General features: G+C 46.2%; 1 protein-coding gene across 1 annotated transcript in view; it reads left to right on the forward strand.

Moving 5' to 3' along the window:
• Positions 1-16,085, forward strand: part of usp43a (ubiquitin specific peptidase 43a) — a 356,354-nt gene that overhangs the window by 268,295 nt on the left and 71,974 nt on the right. The window contains exon 7 of the mRNA XM_068004243.1: positions 5,483-5,624. Within this exon, the coding sequence (XP_067860344.1) occupies positions 5,483-5,624 (142 nt within the window). The remainder of the gene's footprint in view (positions 1-5,482; positions 5,625-16,085) is intronic.

The following is a 16,085-nucleotide window of genomic DNA, read 5'->3' on the forward strand; positions in this document are numbered from 1 at the left end:
TGAATTCTAGAGGTGGGGTGAGAATGACTGCCCTTGACATCAAGGCAGCATTTGACCGAGTGTGACACCAAGGAGCCCTAGTAAAATTGAAGTCAATGGGAATCAGGGGGAAAACTCTCCAGTAGCTGGAGTTATACCTAGCACAAAGGAAGATGGTAGTGGTTGTTGGAGGCCAATCATCTCAGCCCCGGGACATTACTGCACGAGTTCCTCAGGGCAGTGTCCTCGGCCCAACCATCTTCAGCTGCTTCATCAATGACTTCCCCTCCATCATAAGGTCAGAAAAGGGGATGTTCGCTGATGATTGCACAGTGTTCAGTTCCATTCGCAACCACTCAGATAATGAAGCAGTCCGTGCCCTCATGCAGCAAGACCTGGACAACATCCAGGCTTGGGCTCATAAGTGGCAAGTAACATTTGCGCCAGACAAGTGCCAGGCAATGATCATCTCCAACAAGAGAGAGTCTAACTACCTACCCTTGTCATTCAACGGCATTACCGTCGCCGAATTCCCCACCATCAACATCCTGGGGGGTCACCATTGACCAGAAACTTAACTGGACCAGCCACATAAATACTGAAGCTACAAGAGCAGGTCAAAGGCTGGGTATTCTGTGGCGAGTGACTCACCTCCTGACTCGCCAAAGCCTTTCCACCATCTACAAGTCACAAGTCAGGACTGTGATGGAATACTCTCCACTTGCCTGGATGAGTGCAGCTCCAATAACACTCAACAAGCTCGTCACCATCCAGCACAAAGCAGCCTGCTTGATTGGCACCCCATCCACCACACTAAACATTCCCTCCCTTCACCACCGGCGCACTGTGACTGCAGTGTGTACCATCCACAGGATGCACTGCAGCAACTCGCCATGGCTTCTTCGACAGCACATCCCAAATCCGCGACCTCTACCACCGAGAAGGACATGAGCAGCAGGCACATGGGAACAACACCACCTGCATGTTCCCCTCCAAGTCACACACCATCCTTACTTGGAAATATATTTCCATTCCTTCATCGTCGCTGGGTCAAAATCCTGGAACTCCCTACCTAACAGCACTGTGGGAGAACCTTCACCACACGGACTGCAGCAGTTCAAGAAGGCGGCTCACCACCACCTTCTCAAGGGCAATTAGGGATGGGCAATTCAACGCCCACATCCCATGAACGAATAAAAAAAAAGGTGCTGTAAGTGGTGGCATTTATCTTGTCTGCAGTTCTCTTGAGATTGCTTAAGTTGGTAGTTACGTTGTGCACGTTTTGGTGAAGACCAAGGTTAGTTAAAAGTCAATACCAGCATTTACAATGTTGACAGTTTGCAAATAGTGCTGTAAATGAGTAATTTGGCTCTTTTTCAGAAATTATAGCAATGCAATTGCTCAGATTTTCAGATAATACCAAACTAGGAGGGGCAGCGCAATCAAAGGGGACAGTCCAAAAACTGCAGAATGAGTTAAACAAGAAATGTAAGTGGATCGAATAATGGCAGATGAAATTTAATGCAGACCAGTGTAAAATGTTACGCATAGGAAGGAAAAATGGGTGAAGCATGAAAGGAGTTGAAATAGCTAAGGATGAAGTTGAAAGAGACCTAGGAGTCTTAATAGACACATTGATTAATATGTTCAACCAATGCAGAGCAGCAATCAACAAAGCCAATGGAATACAGCAGAATACAAGGCAGAGGAAGCAATACCCAAACTGTACTGCACCCTAGTCAAACCATATCATGAGTGTATTGTGTCCCTTTCTGGTCACTGAGAATCAAAGGAGTCGTTCAAGTGCTGGAGGCAATGTAGAGCTAAGTCATGAAGCTGATCCCTAGGGGCCGATTTTCAGATGGCGGAGTGGGTGCGTAGGGAGTGGGGGTGGGGGGGGTGCTCCGAAAATTATAGAAATCCGGAGCGGGTTCGGAGCCGGCTCCAACCCGCTGACTTCCGGGTTCCCCGGTGACGTGTTCGGGTGCACGCGCGCCTCCAAAATGCGGGAGTCCCACCGGCAATTGAAGCCGGCAGGATGATAATTTCCATAGTTTGACTGATAGTTAAAGTACTTGAAATATTGATTGAGTAGAAATTTTGGCAGGAGTGCAATTTTGAAGGATCCTCAGCGTGTTTCCTGTGCTGTGGGAAACACTCCCTGTTGCAACAGATGTGTTTCAGTCAGTAGCCAGTGGGAGATGCAAATGATTATTTGACAGGTGGGAAGAAAACATCATTTATTGCAGCAGGGCGCTCTGTCACTTCAGACAAAGTTTTGGCTGCAAGACCTTTGTATTTCCACTCAAAATTCTTACTTTCCACCCAAAACTCTGCTGTGCAAACATATTTACCTATTTTGCGGACCCCCTCAAACTTACACCGTCAGGATGGGGGATGCCATGGCTGCATTCACCCTTCATCCAAGGACGAGCAACATCAACAGCCTCGCCAGGCACGGTGTCCACCTCCGCCACGTGGAGCTCCACAACACAGTGCTGGAACAAAAGCACCTGCATAAGAGCACGGAGGACAACAACAGAGAGAGCAACGTCGCAGGAGGCACTACCCTCGCCACAGGGTCTACGGACCGAGGCTCAGCTTCCTGGATCTCTCTGAGGAGCAGTGCATTCGGAGGCTTAGAGTTAGTCACCAGGTCGTCGCAGACATCTGCAGCCTCCTTCATGCCGAGCTGCTCCCGGCTGGGCCGAGCAGCATCTCCTTAGCTCTCGCTGTCAAAGTCACCACTGCCCTCAACTTCTTCACTTCTGGATCATTCCAGGGTGCCACTGGGGACATCGCAGGGATCTCTCGGTTGTCTGCACACAAGTGCATAAGGCAGGTGGCCGATGGCTTGTTTTGCAGGGTCTCGCACTACGTCAACTTCCGCATGGACGACCTCAGCCAGACGGAGAGGGCAGTGGGATTCCACACTGTGGCTGGCTTCCCATGGGTGCAGGGTGTAATCGATTGCACCCATATAGCAATACGAGCACCTCCACATGAGCCAGGATTGTTCATCAGCAGGAATGGCTATCACTCCATCAACACTCAGCTCATTTGTGACCACCGCAGGAGATTCCTTCACAAATGCGTCAGATACCCTGGCAGCTGCCAGGATTCCTTCATCCTCCCGGAGTCCAACATCCCACCCCTCTTCCACGCACCGAACACTCGCAAGGGCTGGCTCCTCGGGGACAAGGGTTACCCACTGCACACGTGGCTCATGTCACCTCTGAGGAACCCCATCACCGAGCAACAGCGTTGATATAACGTCAGCCATATCGCTGCCAGGTCCACAATTGAGCATGCTATAGTGATGCTCAAGATGCACTTCAGGTGCCTTGATGGTTCTGGGGGAGCGCTTCAATATTCACCAGACAGAGTGGGACGCATTATAGTCATGCGTTGTGCCCTGCACAACATGGCACAATAGAGAGGGATGCTGCTTGAGGAGGTCCCACCCACATCTGCCACCCACATTGGGGAGGAGGAGGAGCAACCCATGGGCAGAACAGCGGCTCACATGTCCGATTGTGAGGCCAGGGAGTCACTGATAGGTGAACGATTCTCCTAACGTCAGACAGTGTGAAGAGACCAGTCTTCACCACCTGGATAGAGCAGCGGCCACACCAGCACCCCCTCCCTCCCTCCCTGCACAAAACAGTCCTGCAATTACATGTACACCCTCTGTAGAGTGACCCAGTATCTGCACTGGTGGATGGCTCACTCAAATGTGACGGTGCACCCTCAGAGGCCGGCAGATCTTCTGAGGAATCGCCCTCCGCAGTCACAGTGGTCACTGAAGGCCCTGTAAGAGAACAGAAGGCAATATTCAGCATGGTCACAGATGTTGATGTGCTGAAGATGGCAAGGCATGTTAATATCAATTGCTATTGTGTGTGCTGAATGTTAAAGTTCTGTCACCAGATGTTTGTCGGGTGCCAGTCTCGGCATCCATGATGGACAGGGTGCGGCTCAGCTCCAGTGCCTCCTGCTCCGCGTCTGTGAGGACGACTACCTGTTGCAGCCCCCCTCCGGTCCTCACCCTCTCCCGTGCATTCTGTGCTCTCTTCTCCGATAAGGGAAGAAAGTACAGATGCGTGAGTGAGTGATGGTGACGTGGCCAACCAATGAATGCATTGGTTTGGGTGCGGCTGACCGTGAAAGAGATGCATCAGAGGGTGAGTATGAGACAGAGCCATAATGTTGTATGAGGATTGGGTTGAGTGGTAGTGGTGGGGTGAGTAATGGGGAGGTGAGGAAGTGCAGGTAAGTTGAGGATGAGTTTTGAGTGGGTGTGAGTAGTGTTGATGATGCAGAATGAGTTGGGGCTTGGGGGTGGTGATGTGGAAGACGGAGTGTAGGAGAATGAGTAAGTGTACTCATTTTGGCTGACCTAGTTAGGTCATTGAAGTGCTTCCTGCACTGGATCCAGGAGTGGGAGATGTTGCTGCTGCTGGTGACCTCCTCTGCCACCTCGAGCCAGGCCTTCTTGGTGGCAGAGGCAGGCTACGTCCTCCCGTCCACCAGGTAGAAGACATCCCTCCTCCTCCTCACCCCATCCAGTAACACCTGGAGTGAGGCATCACTAAATCTGGGAGCAGCCTTGCCCCTGTGCTGCTCCATTGTGCTATTTGGGTTTTTGCTCCAGGAGCAGCCATTGGAGGACTGCCCCTTTAAATAGAGTTCCTCCAGCTGACAGCCTGTGATGTGGCTGCGCAGTCCGCCCGCTGCGCAGCTTTCCGACAGCGAACCCGGAAGCCACGTTAAGTGGCTCCAATTTACCCGCAATCGCTTGAGGAACGGACAGATTTTATTGGATGGGTTACCCACGCACCCAATCGCACCCCCGCTATGAACTCTGCTGGAGATACTTCAAAGCTGTCGGCCTTATAAGATGATGCAGCCGTGTTCTGGTAGCGCCCAGTACGTTAATATCGGGGCCCTAGTGTCAGAGGTTTGAGTTATGAGGAAAGACTGGAGAAACTTGGCTTTTTCAGCCTGGACAGAAGACATCTGACTGGTGATCTAATGGAGATATATGATCGTGAATGATTTAGAGAAAGGTAACCTGGAATATTACTTTAAGTTAAACTGTGGGAGTAAGACAAGAGATCGAGGTTCAAGCTGGTAAAAATGTAATTTTAAGATTGATATCAGGAAGTTCTTCTTCAAATGAAGAGTGGTCAATATCTGGACTTGTGCACAGAATGGTGGAGATGAAAATTCATTTAAGAAAGAATTTGATGCAGCAATGTGGGCAGTGTGGGGTCATTCTGAGTGGATGAATTAAGTGGGCTGATGGGCCTTCCTCGTCCATAAGTATTGTGAAAAATAGTATAAGTTTTTCAAAAATATTTTTACTGTTTTTAAGCAAAGAAAATAAATTTGGTGCTACAATGATCGCAGGAATTTTCTTTTACTTTCATTTTTTGGTAATTGAAATGAAATCTGATGTTTACACCAAGAATCTTAAATTCTTTGTCTTATTGCAACACAGGGCGTTACCAGAACACGGCTGCATCTTCTTATAAGGCTGACAGCTTTGAAGTATCTCCAGCAGAGTTCATTCAACATGGTGCTGCTGGCAAAGTGCTTCTTCTCATCTGCAACTCAGCAGGAACAGGGCAGCAAGCTGTCAGGTAACTAGCATTTTACTTTACTGAATCTGGGAATGAAATTCTTTTCTTCGCTTATATCAGTCAAAAAGTGTTGACAAGTAAAAAGTGGTATTTAATCACTTCAAATTTGCCCCTACATTTTTGCTAAAATTAATAATGACAGGAATTTCACCCTCTCCGTACTTACATTCATGAATCTTTAGAGCTCTTGAACTTTTCCTGGAATAAAACCCCTAGCGTGCCACATTGTGAGGGATTTGCAATTCTTACCCATCTACTCAGCTGACTGTCAAGCTAAGTGTGGTCCAGAGCAAACGGCCTTGAATGCTATCAACAATAGCAACAACTTGAATTTATATAGTGTCTTTAATGCAGTAAAACATCCTAGGGCGCTTCACAGGAACATTATCAAACAAAATTTGACGCAAAGCCACATAAGGAGATAGTAGGACAGGTGACAGGTGGGCTTTAAGGAGCATCTTAAAGGAGGAGAGAGAGGTGGAGAGGTTTAGGGAGGGAATTCCAGAGCTTAGGGCCTAGGCAGCTGAAGGCATGGCTGCTAATGGTGGAGCCATTAAAATTGGGGATCTGGAGGAGGGCTGGGGGAGGTTACAGAGATAGGGAGGGGTGAGGCCATGTCGAGATTTGAAAACAAGGATGAGAATTTTAAAATCGAGGCCTCCCTGGATAGGGAACCAATGTTGGATTTCAGACATCGTTGAAGAACGTGGGATGATTGTGGCATTTTGTCCATTGTCACATTTATCTTTAAACAATTAAATGCATAAAAAACTGTGGTGGTTGTCAAAAGGTTATTATTTTTGATACTAACGAAGAAATGCTGTATTTAAAGTTGATACAATGGAAAAGGTTCCCTGAAAATCTGGGCAAATTAATGATGGGTAATGAGATGGTTATATGCAACTTCACTACTGCTGCATTGCATCTGTTGAATATTTTGTCTTCATCCATCTACTGGTGGAGATGAAGATGAGGCGTTCTTTCATGTTGTGATGGAAGTGCACACAGTAACACCTACACACAGTGCTACCCGGTCAATAGACACTGGTGGTTTCTCATTATTTCCATCCATTTTTAATGTTCAGTTTTCAAACTTCTGTCACAGGAAATGGGACACAGCCAGACATATACATCATAGACTTGGAGAGATTGCAGATACTGTGGATGGAACCTCCGAGGCCCGGCACCAGTGGCAGGGCCTTGCAAGCAGTGGGCGACTTACCAGAAAACTGCAAATGCATTGCCAACGATTTTCCACTGATTAATGTTAACGGAGAGAAAATCAGAGGCAAAAAACCCATGATTTTTTAATAAATCACGTAGTGGTACAACAATTGTAAACAATTTTACAACACCAAGTTATAGTCCAACAAATTTATTTTAAATTCCACAAGCTTTCGGAGGCTTCCTCCTTCCTCAGGTGAACGGTATGGAAATGACATTTTCGAATCCTTCGCATTTGAAAATCACAGAACAATACCTGATGATTACTGCCCGTTGCCAAGGCAATCACAGTGAGCAGACAGAAAGGTGTCACCTAAAAGGCCACCGAATATACAAACCCCCAAAAAAAAAGAGAGAGAGAAGGAAGACAGTCAATGACCCGTTATATTAAAAACAGATAACATTTGTTCGCTGGTGGGGTTACGTGTCGTGTGACATGAACCCAAGATCCCGGTTGAGGCCGTCCTCATGGGTGCGGAACTTGGCTATCAATTTCTGCTCGACGATTTTGCATTGTCGTGTGTCTCGAAGGCCGCCTTGGAGTATGCTTACCCGAAGGTCGGTGGCTGAATGTCCTTGACTGCTGAAGTGTTCCCCGACAGGGAGAGAACCCTCCTGTTTGGCGATTGTTGCGCGGTGTCCGTTCATCCGTTGTCGCAGCGTCTGCATGGTCTCGCCAATGTACCATGCTCTGGGGCATCCTTTCCTGCAACGTATGAGGTAGAGAAGGTTGGCCGAGTCACAGGAGTATGAACCGTGCACCTGGTGGGTGGTGTCCTCTCGTGTGATGGTGGTATCTGTGTCGATGATCTGGCATGTCTTGCAGAGGTTACAGTGGCAGGGTTGTGTGGTGTCGTGGACGCTGTTCTCCTGAAAGCTGGGTAATTTGCTGCGAACGATGGTTTGTTTGAGGTTGGGTGGCTGTTTAAAGGCGAGTAGTGGAGGTGTGGGGATGGCCATAGCGAGGTGTTCATCATCATTGATGACATGTTGAAGGCTGCGGAGAACATGGCGTAGTTTCTCCGCTCTGGGGAAGTACTGGACGACGAAGGGTACTCTGTTGGTTGCGTCCCGTGTTAGTCTTCTGAGGAGGTCTACGCGATTTTTCGCTGTGGCCCGTCGGAACTGTCGATCGATGAGTCGAGCATCATATCCCGTTCTTACTTGGGCGTCTTTCAGCGTCTGTAGGTGTCCATCGCATTCCTCCTCGTCTGAGCAGACCCTGTGTATTCGCATGGCCTGTCCATAGGGGATGGCCTCTTTGACGTGGTTAGGGTGGAAGCTGGAAAAGTGGAGCATCGTGAGGTTGTCCGTGGGCTTGCGGTAGAGTGAGGTGCTGAGGTGCCCGTCTTTGATGGAGATTCGTGTGTCCAAGAAAGAAACTGATTCTGAGGAGTAGTCCATGGTGAGCTTGATGGTGGGATGGAACTTAGAGTCATAGAGTTATACAGCACGGATAGAGGCCCTTCGGCTCATCGTGTCCGCGCCGGCCATCAAGCCCTGTCTACTCTAATCCCATATTCCAGCATTTGGTCCGTAGCCTTGTATGCTATGGCATTTCAAGTGCTCATCCAAATGCTTCTTGAATGTTGTGAGGGTTCCTGCCTCCACAACCCTTTCAGGCAGTGAGTTCCAGACTCCAACCACCCTCTGGGTGAAAAAGTTCTTTCTCAAATCCTCTCTAAACCTCCCGCCTTTTACCTTGAATCTATGTCCCCTTGTTATAGAACCCTCAACGAAGGGAAAAAGCTCCTTAGTATCCATCCTATCTGTGCCCCTCATAATTTTGTACACCTCAATCATGTCCCCCCTCAGCCTCCTCTGCTCCAAGGAAAACAAACCCAATCTTCCCAGTCTCTCTTCATAGCTGAAGCGCTCCAGCCCTGGTAACATCCTGGTGAATCTCCTCTGCACCCTCTCCAAAGCGATCACATCCTTCCTGTAGTGTGGCGACCAGAACTGCACACAGTACTCCAGCTGTGGCCTAACCAGTGTTCTATACGGCTCCATCATAACCTCCTTGCTCTTATATTCTATGCCTCGGCTAATAAAGGCAAGTATCCCATATGCCTTCTTTACCACCTTATCTACCTGTTCCGCCGCCTTCAGGGATCTGTGAACTTGCACACCAAGATCCCTCTGACCCTCTGTCTTGCCTAGGGTCCTCCCATTCATTGTGTATTCCCTTGCCTTGTTAGTCCCTCCAAAGTGCATCACCTCGCACTTTTCCGGGTTAAATTCCATTTGCCACTGTTCCGCCCATCTGACCAACCCATCTATATCGTCCTGCAGACTGAGGCTATCCTCCTCGCTATTTACCACCCTACCAATTTTTGTATCATCAGCGAACTTACTGATCATACCTTTTACATTCATATCCAAGTCATTAATGTAGACCACAAACAGCAAGGGACCCAGCACCGATCCCTGTGGTACCCCACTGGCCACAGGCTTCCAGTCACAAAAACAACCTTCGACCATCACCCTCTGCCTTCTGCCACTAAGCCAGTTTTGTATCCAAAGTGCCAAGGCACCCTGGATTCCATGGGCTCGTACCTTCTTGACCAGTCTCCTGTGCGGGACTTTATCGAAGGCCTTACTGAAATCCATGTATACCACATCCACTGCGTTACCCTCATCCACACGCCTAGTCACCCCCTCAAAAAATTCAATCAAATTAGTCAGACATGATCTTCCCTTGACAAAGCCATGTTGACTATCCCTGATTAATCCTTGCTTCTCCAAGTGGAGACTAATTTTGTCCTTCAGAATTTTTTCCAATATTTTTCCTACCACTGATGTTAGGCTCACTGGCCTGTAGTTCCCCGGTTTTTCCCTACTCCCCTTCTTGAATAATGGTACTACATTAGCGGTTCTCCAGTCCTCTGGCACATCCCCTGCGGCCAGAGAGGTTCTGAATATATGTGTTAGAGCCCCCGCAATCTCCTCCTTTGCCTCACACAGTAGCCTGGGATACATTTCGTCCGGGCCTGGGGATTTATCCATTTTTAGGCCTGCTAAAACCGCCAATACCTCCTCCCGCTCGATGTTAATATGTTCGGGTATATCACAGTCCCCCTGCCGTATTTCTATGTCTACATCGTCCTTCTCCATAGTGAAAACAGATGCAAAAAATTCATTTGGAATCCCTCCTACATCTGCCGGCTCCACACACAGATTGCCATTTTTGTCCCTAATGGGCCCTATTTTTTCCCTAGTCATCCTCTTACCCTTAATATACTTATAAAACATCTTAGGATTTTCCTTTATTTTGCTCGCCAGTGTTATTTCATGGCCCCTCCTTGATCTCCTAATTTCTTTTTTAAGTATCCCCCTGCACTTTTTGTACTCCTCTAGGGCTTCCTCTGTCTTTAGCCTTTTGTATCTGCCAAAAGCCCTCCTTTTTTTCCTAATCCATTCTCGTATATCCCCTGACATCCAAGGTTCCCTGGAGTTCTTGGAACCACCCTTGACCTTTACGGGAACATGTTGCCATTGTATGGTCTCAATCTCCCTTCTGAAAGACTCCCATTGCTCCGATGCGGATTTTCCTACAAGCAGCTGATCCCAGTCCATTTTGGCCAGATCCTGCCTTATCCTATTAAAATCGGCCTTCCCCCAATTTAGAACCTTTATTTCCGGCCCCTCCCTGTCCTTTTCCATGACCTCCTTAAATCTCATCGAATTATGGTCACTGTCACCAAAGTGCTCACCTACTAGCACTTCTTCCACTTGGCCGGCCACATTCCCTAGAATTAGGTCCAGTACCGCCCCCTCTCTTGTAGGACTTTCTACATGCTGGCTCAAAAAGCTCTCCTGGATGCACGTTAAGAATTTTGTACCCTCTACGCCTTTTACACTCTGAGTATCCCAGTTAATATTGGGGAAGTTGAAATCCCCCACTATTATTACCCTATTATTTGCACAATTTTCTGAGATTTGCCTACATATCTGTTCCTCTATCTCCCCCTGACTGTTTGGGGGCCTATAGTACACTCCCATCAAAGTGCTTGCCCCCTTTTTGTTTTTAAGCTCCACCCATATGGCCTCATTAGAGGAACCTGCTAATATATCATCCCTCCTTATGGCAGTAATTGATTCTTTAATTAATATTGAGACCCCCCCTCCTCTTATACCTCCCCCTCTGTCACGCCTGAAGATTCTGTACCCTGGAATATTGAGCTGCCAGTCTTGCCCCTCCCTCAACCATGTCTCTGTGACAGCAACAATATCATACTCCCATGTGTTTATCAACACCTTCAGTTCATCCCCCTTATTCGCAAGACTCCTTGCATTAAAATAGATGCCATCCAACCTTGCCCTTACATATTTGCCCTGTCTTCCAAGCTGACTTGTTTTTTTCTCTATATTTGGCTGCACATCACCCCCTATTATAGCTCCACTCTGTATCCCATCCCCCTGCCAAGTTAGTTTAAACCCCCCCAAACAGTGCTAGCAAACCTCCCCGCAAGGATATTTGTCCCGCTCTGGTTCAGGTGCAACCCGTCCGACTTGTACAAGTCCCACCTTCCCCAGAAGCAGGCCCGGTGATCCAGGAAACTGAAACCCTCCCTCCTGCACCAACTCTTTAGCCACGCATTCATCTGTTCTATCCTCCTATTTCTATACTCACTAGCCCTACTCACTTGTTGATGTTATCGTGTAGTCTCTTTAGTGATTCCTCACCGTGGGTCCATAGGAAGAAAATGTCGTCTATGTATCTGGTGTATAGTGTTGGTTGGAGGTCCTGTGCAGTGAAGAAGTCCTGCTCGAACTTGTGCATGAAAATGTTGGCGTATTGGGGTGCGAATTTGGTCCCCATGGCTGTTCCGTGTGTTTGGGTAAAGAACTGGTTATTGAAGGTGAAGACATTGTGATCCAGGATGAAGCAGATGAGTTGTAGGATGGCGTCTGGAGATTGGCTGTTGTTGGTGTTGAGTATTGATGCTGTCGCAGCGATGCCGTCATCGTGGGGGATACTGGTGTAGAGTGCCGAGACGTCCATCGTGGTGAGAAGTGTTCCTGGTTCAACAGGTCCGTGGGTACTGAGTTTTTGTAGAAAGTCTGTAGTGTCGCGACAGAAGCTGGGGGTTCCCTGCATGATGGGTTTCAGGATGCCCTCGATGTATCCAGAGAGGTTCTCACACAGGGTTCCGTTGCCTGATACGATAGGACGTCTGGGTGTGTTGGCTTTGTGTATCTTTGGGAGGCAGTAGAAGTCTCCCACGCGGGGAGTACGTGGGATGAGAGTGCGTAGGATGTTTTGAAGGTCTGGATCGCAGGTCTTGATCAGTTTGTTGAGCTGATGGGTGTGTTCTTTGGTCGGGTCTGTGGGTAACCGTCTGTAGTGTTCCTGGTTGTCCAGTTGTCGGTATGCTTCTTTGCAATAGTCCGTTCTGTTCTGTATGACGATGGCTCCTCCTTTGTCCGCTGGTTTGATGACGATGTTGCGGTTGGTCTTGAGAGCTTTGATGGCGTTGCGTTGTGCTCGGGTGACATTCTGGACTGTCTTCCGAGTGCGGCTGATGAATCTGGTATAGATACAACGACGTAGTGGTACAAGGCCTGGCATAGTACGACGACGTAGTGGTACGAGGCCTTGGATAGTTCCGCTTTATACCTTTTTTAAATAAGGAAAATTAAATAAATATAAACTTGGGACTTACAAATATACCTACAAACATAGGGAAATGACGGGCAGGAAAGACCAGCTGGTCCATCAAGCCTGTCCCAAACTCGTGATGGCTTCAGTGTCAAGACTAACTTGTGTGATTAAAAATACACCTTCATTTATTGGTGTAATACTGCATTGATACGATGAAATGACCAGACCAGAGTAACCAAGCCACTTGTGAGGTGTACAAAAATCCAATGAAGCTGCTGGGAATTGCCAGCTTTTAATAAAAATAAGCGGGGCAGTTTTAAAAATCAAAGTCATTCTCCCTGTGATCATTTTGTTAAAGTAAAAAAGGTTTACCATTTGCACTCCCTGTTGTTGACCAATACTGATGGTCTTGTACAAAGGCCAATATATCATGGAATACAAAGATCATTGATCTTAATTAAAAATGGACCTTTTATGAACTAATGAAACTGTGGCCCTGCACCAACAGCAGACTGTTGTTAATTGTAATTATGTGTATATATATATAATTTCTTTATGTATAACATAAAAATAAGGACAAAAATAGCTTCTTCATGGACAATGTGGACATTTTGCAGGGAAGCCATTTTAAGGACTGTGCACAATAGGAATGGATGCTGGGAATACTCAATGAGGTATCCCTTTCTCCTATATTTTGTAGCTTTGTTTACGGTTTTGAAAAAAGAAGAAAGGTGTTTTCTTCTACTTTGACCGGAACAAGAGTCATTTTTCTTTTCACTGTAGCAATTATTGTTTTACTGTAACCAGGCAAAACAACCCAAGTCCAAGATTAGAAAGCCTTTTAATGGGTTTTATTGGTACAACCAAGCTGGTCAGGGACAATCATAGAATGGTTACAGCACAGAAGGAGGCCATTCGGCCCATCGAGCCTGCACCAACTCTCCAAGGGCACTCCAACTAGTCCCACTCCCCTGCTCTTTCCCTGTAGCCTTGCAAATTTTTCTCCTTCAGGTACCTATCTAATTCCTTTTTGAAAGCCACAATTGACCCTGCTTCCACACCACCCTTTTAGGCAGTGCATTCCAGATCCTAACCACTCACTGCGTAAAATAAGTTTTTCCTCATATCGCCTTTGGTTCTTTTGCCAACCACCTTAAACCTATGTCCTCTGGTTCTTGACCATTCCGCTAATGGGAACAGTTTTTCTTTATTTACTTTGTCTGGACTCTTTATGATTTTGAACACCTCTATCAAATCTCCCCTCAACCTTCTCTCTGGAGGACAACTCCAGCTTTTCCAGTCTATCCACGCAACTGAGGTCCCTCATCCCTGGAACCATTCTAGTAAATCTTTTCTGCACCTTGTCTAAGGCCTTCACATCCTTCCTGAAGTGCGGTGCCCAGAATTGGACACAATACTCCAGTTGTGGCCGAATCAGTGTTTTACAAAAGTTCAACATAACATCCTCGCTTTTGTACTCTATGCCTCTATTTATAAAGCCCAGGATCCTGTATGTTTTCTTAACCACTTTCTCAACCTGTCCTGCCACCTTCAATGACCTGTGTGCATGTACCCCCCAGGTCTCTCTGTTTCTGCACCCCCTTTACAGTTGTACTCTTTGGTTTATACTGCCTCTCCTCATTCTTCCTACCAAAATGTATCACCTCACACTTTGCAATGGGCAAGTGCACACAGTGGAGACCTACCTGAATTTACACCAGACCGCACTTTCAATGTTGTCATATGTAAGGAATCTTACAACACCAGGTTATAGTCCAACAAATTTATTTTAAAATCACAAGCTTTCGGAGATTATCCCCTTCGTCAGATGAATGTTGTCATAGTGTTAGCTCCATGAAAAATATACCATGCCATTAGTTGTAGCTGTAAACTTTTCATTACTGGGTTTGACAGGAGGGAAAAGACATTTGTCTGCTGTACGGAGCATAGTCCTTGGGGGAATGTGCGCTGTCGTTAAAATGTTGGTCAATATCTGCTTTAAGCAGTTCTTCCAGCTCAATGTGGCATTGTAAGACAAATGAACAGGTATTTGAATGCTGCATTCAGACCAGACCCTGCAATTCACTTGTGTTGTTTAGTCTGCTCTGCTACATTTTATAATATTATTGTACTGTTGTTCTGGGCATTTCCTGTTACAAACATTGTTGTCAGCAAATTTATCTTCATCCCCTTAAATAAATTACTTCAAAATGTATGTTCTTTCCCTGCAAATTGGCATGATATAGCATTGTAGCATTTCAGTCATGCAATCTGTTCTAAAAAAGACTTTGCTGCTTAAAATGTATCAAATTGTAATTTGAATATGTTTTCCCTTCGCTTGTCCGGCCAAATAGTTGCAGATAAATGTGGATTCAGGTTTCACGAGTGCAACCACTTACAAGAGGTGTTTTAGATTAAACATCGGATATAAGAAGACGTGCACTTCAACCACAAGAATTGCACTCGTTCTCTTAAAGGATTTTAATATTTTATCTTGTGCTGAAAGAAAGCTACCTCAAGTGCTCGTGTTAGATGCAATGTCAAACTCCTCTTTTAGTGGAATGTCACATTTGATAATGCCATGACCTTGGAAACTGAGTTTCACACAAAACAGGCTGGAGTTGTTTTGCTGTAAAACAGTAATCTAGACATTAAGAAGTTATCTGGGTCTCTGTCAGCCATCTGGATAAACTGCTTAAATGAGATTAAATCAGTAAAATATCAGGCACTTTAAGACCACACCAAATCTCTTCTTCCCTTGAACTTGCTGGCTGATTTGCATATTAATAACAGCGTGTGCCATGAACTCACCATTATTTTTCCAGGAAGATTTGCCCATTGTTTTCAGATACATGAAGCATTTAAAATTGTATATTCTGTGTCTCTCGTGGCAAAAAATAGACACTGCAACAAATTAACCACTACATTCCTGTTCCACTCACATGTTTCAATGCAGGGCCTGAACACATACCTTTTTGGGGTTTTTTAGGCCTTGACACATGTATCAGAAACCTGAAGTGACTGCTGATTTATAGTATATTTTTCAAAACTAAACCTTTGATAATGTAAAAGTTCCAACTGCTATTAATGCCAGGAGAGAGAAGTGAAAACCATCAAAAACAGCTAGTAGAGTGACCCTAGGAATTTTTTAAATAGGGAAGTAATACTTCTCAAGTTTGTGTAATCTGTATTCCTTTTTAAAATATGTTTAAGGTTACTGGTGTGTTCAGAATGAGAGAAAGGACAGAGGTCTGGGAAGCCATTGAGTTAAGTGGGAAAGAAGCCAGAGAATGAGCCATAGGAACAAGGTCGATTTGAGAGGGAATCAAATCGTCATGAATATTGTTTTGGCAGGAAGTGAATTGATAGTAACTTGTGCCAGATGTTGCCAAAATCTTTGGAGAGTATCAAGGCTGTGATGGATATTTCACCAAAATGTTCAAGAACAAGAGTTTCAGACACGTGTAACTTAAACAACAAAATCACCAGTGGAACAACCATGCCTAAAGCCATGCTGGTGATCATGTATTAGGCCAGAACTTTCAAGGTGAGGATTAATTTGAAAATGAATAGCTTATCTCTGGAAACTATATGTTGCCCAGTGCACACCAGTGAAGCACCCATGAAGTCTA

This window comes from Heptranchias perlo, chromosome 23 (assembly GCF_035084215.1).
Source record: "Heptranchias perlo isolate sHepPer1 chromosome 23, sHepPer1.hap1, whole genome shotgun sequence".
NCBI lineage: Eukaryota > Metazoa > Chordata > Chondrichthyes > Hexanchiformes > Hexanchidae > Heptranchias > Heptranchias perlo.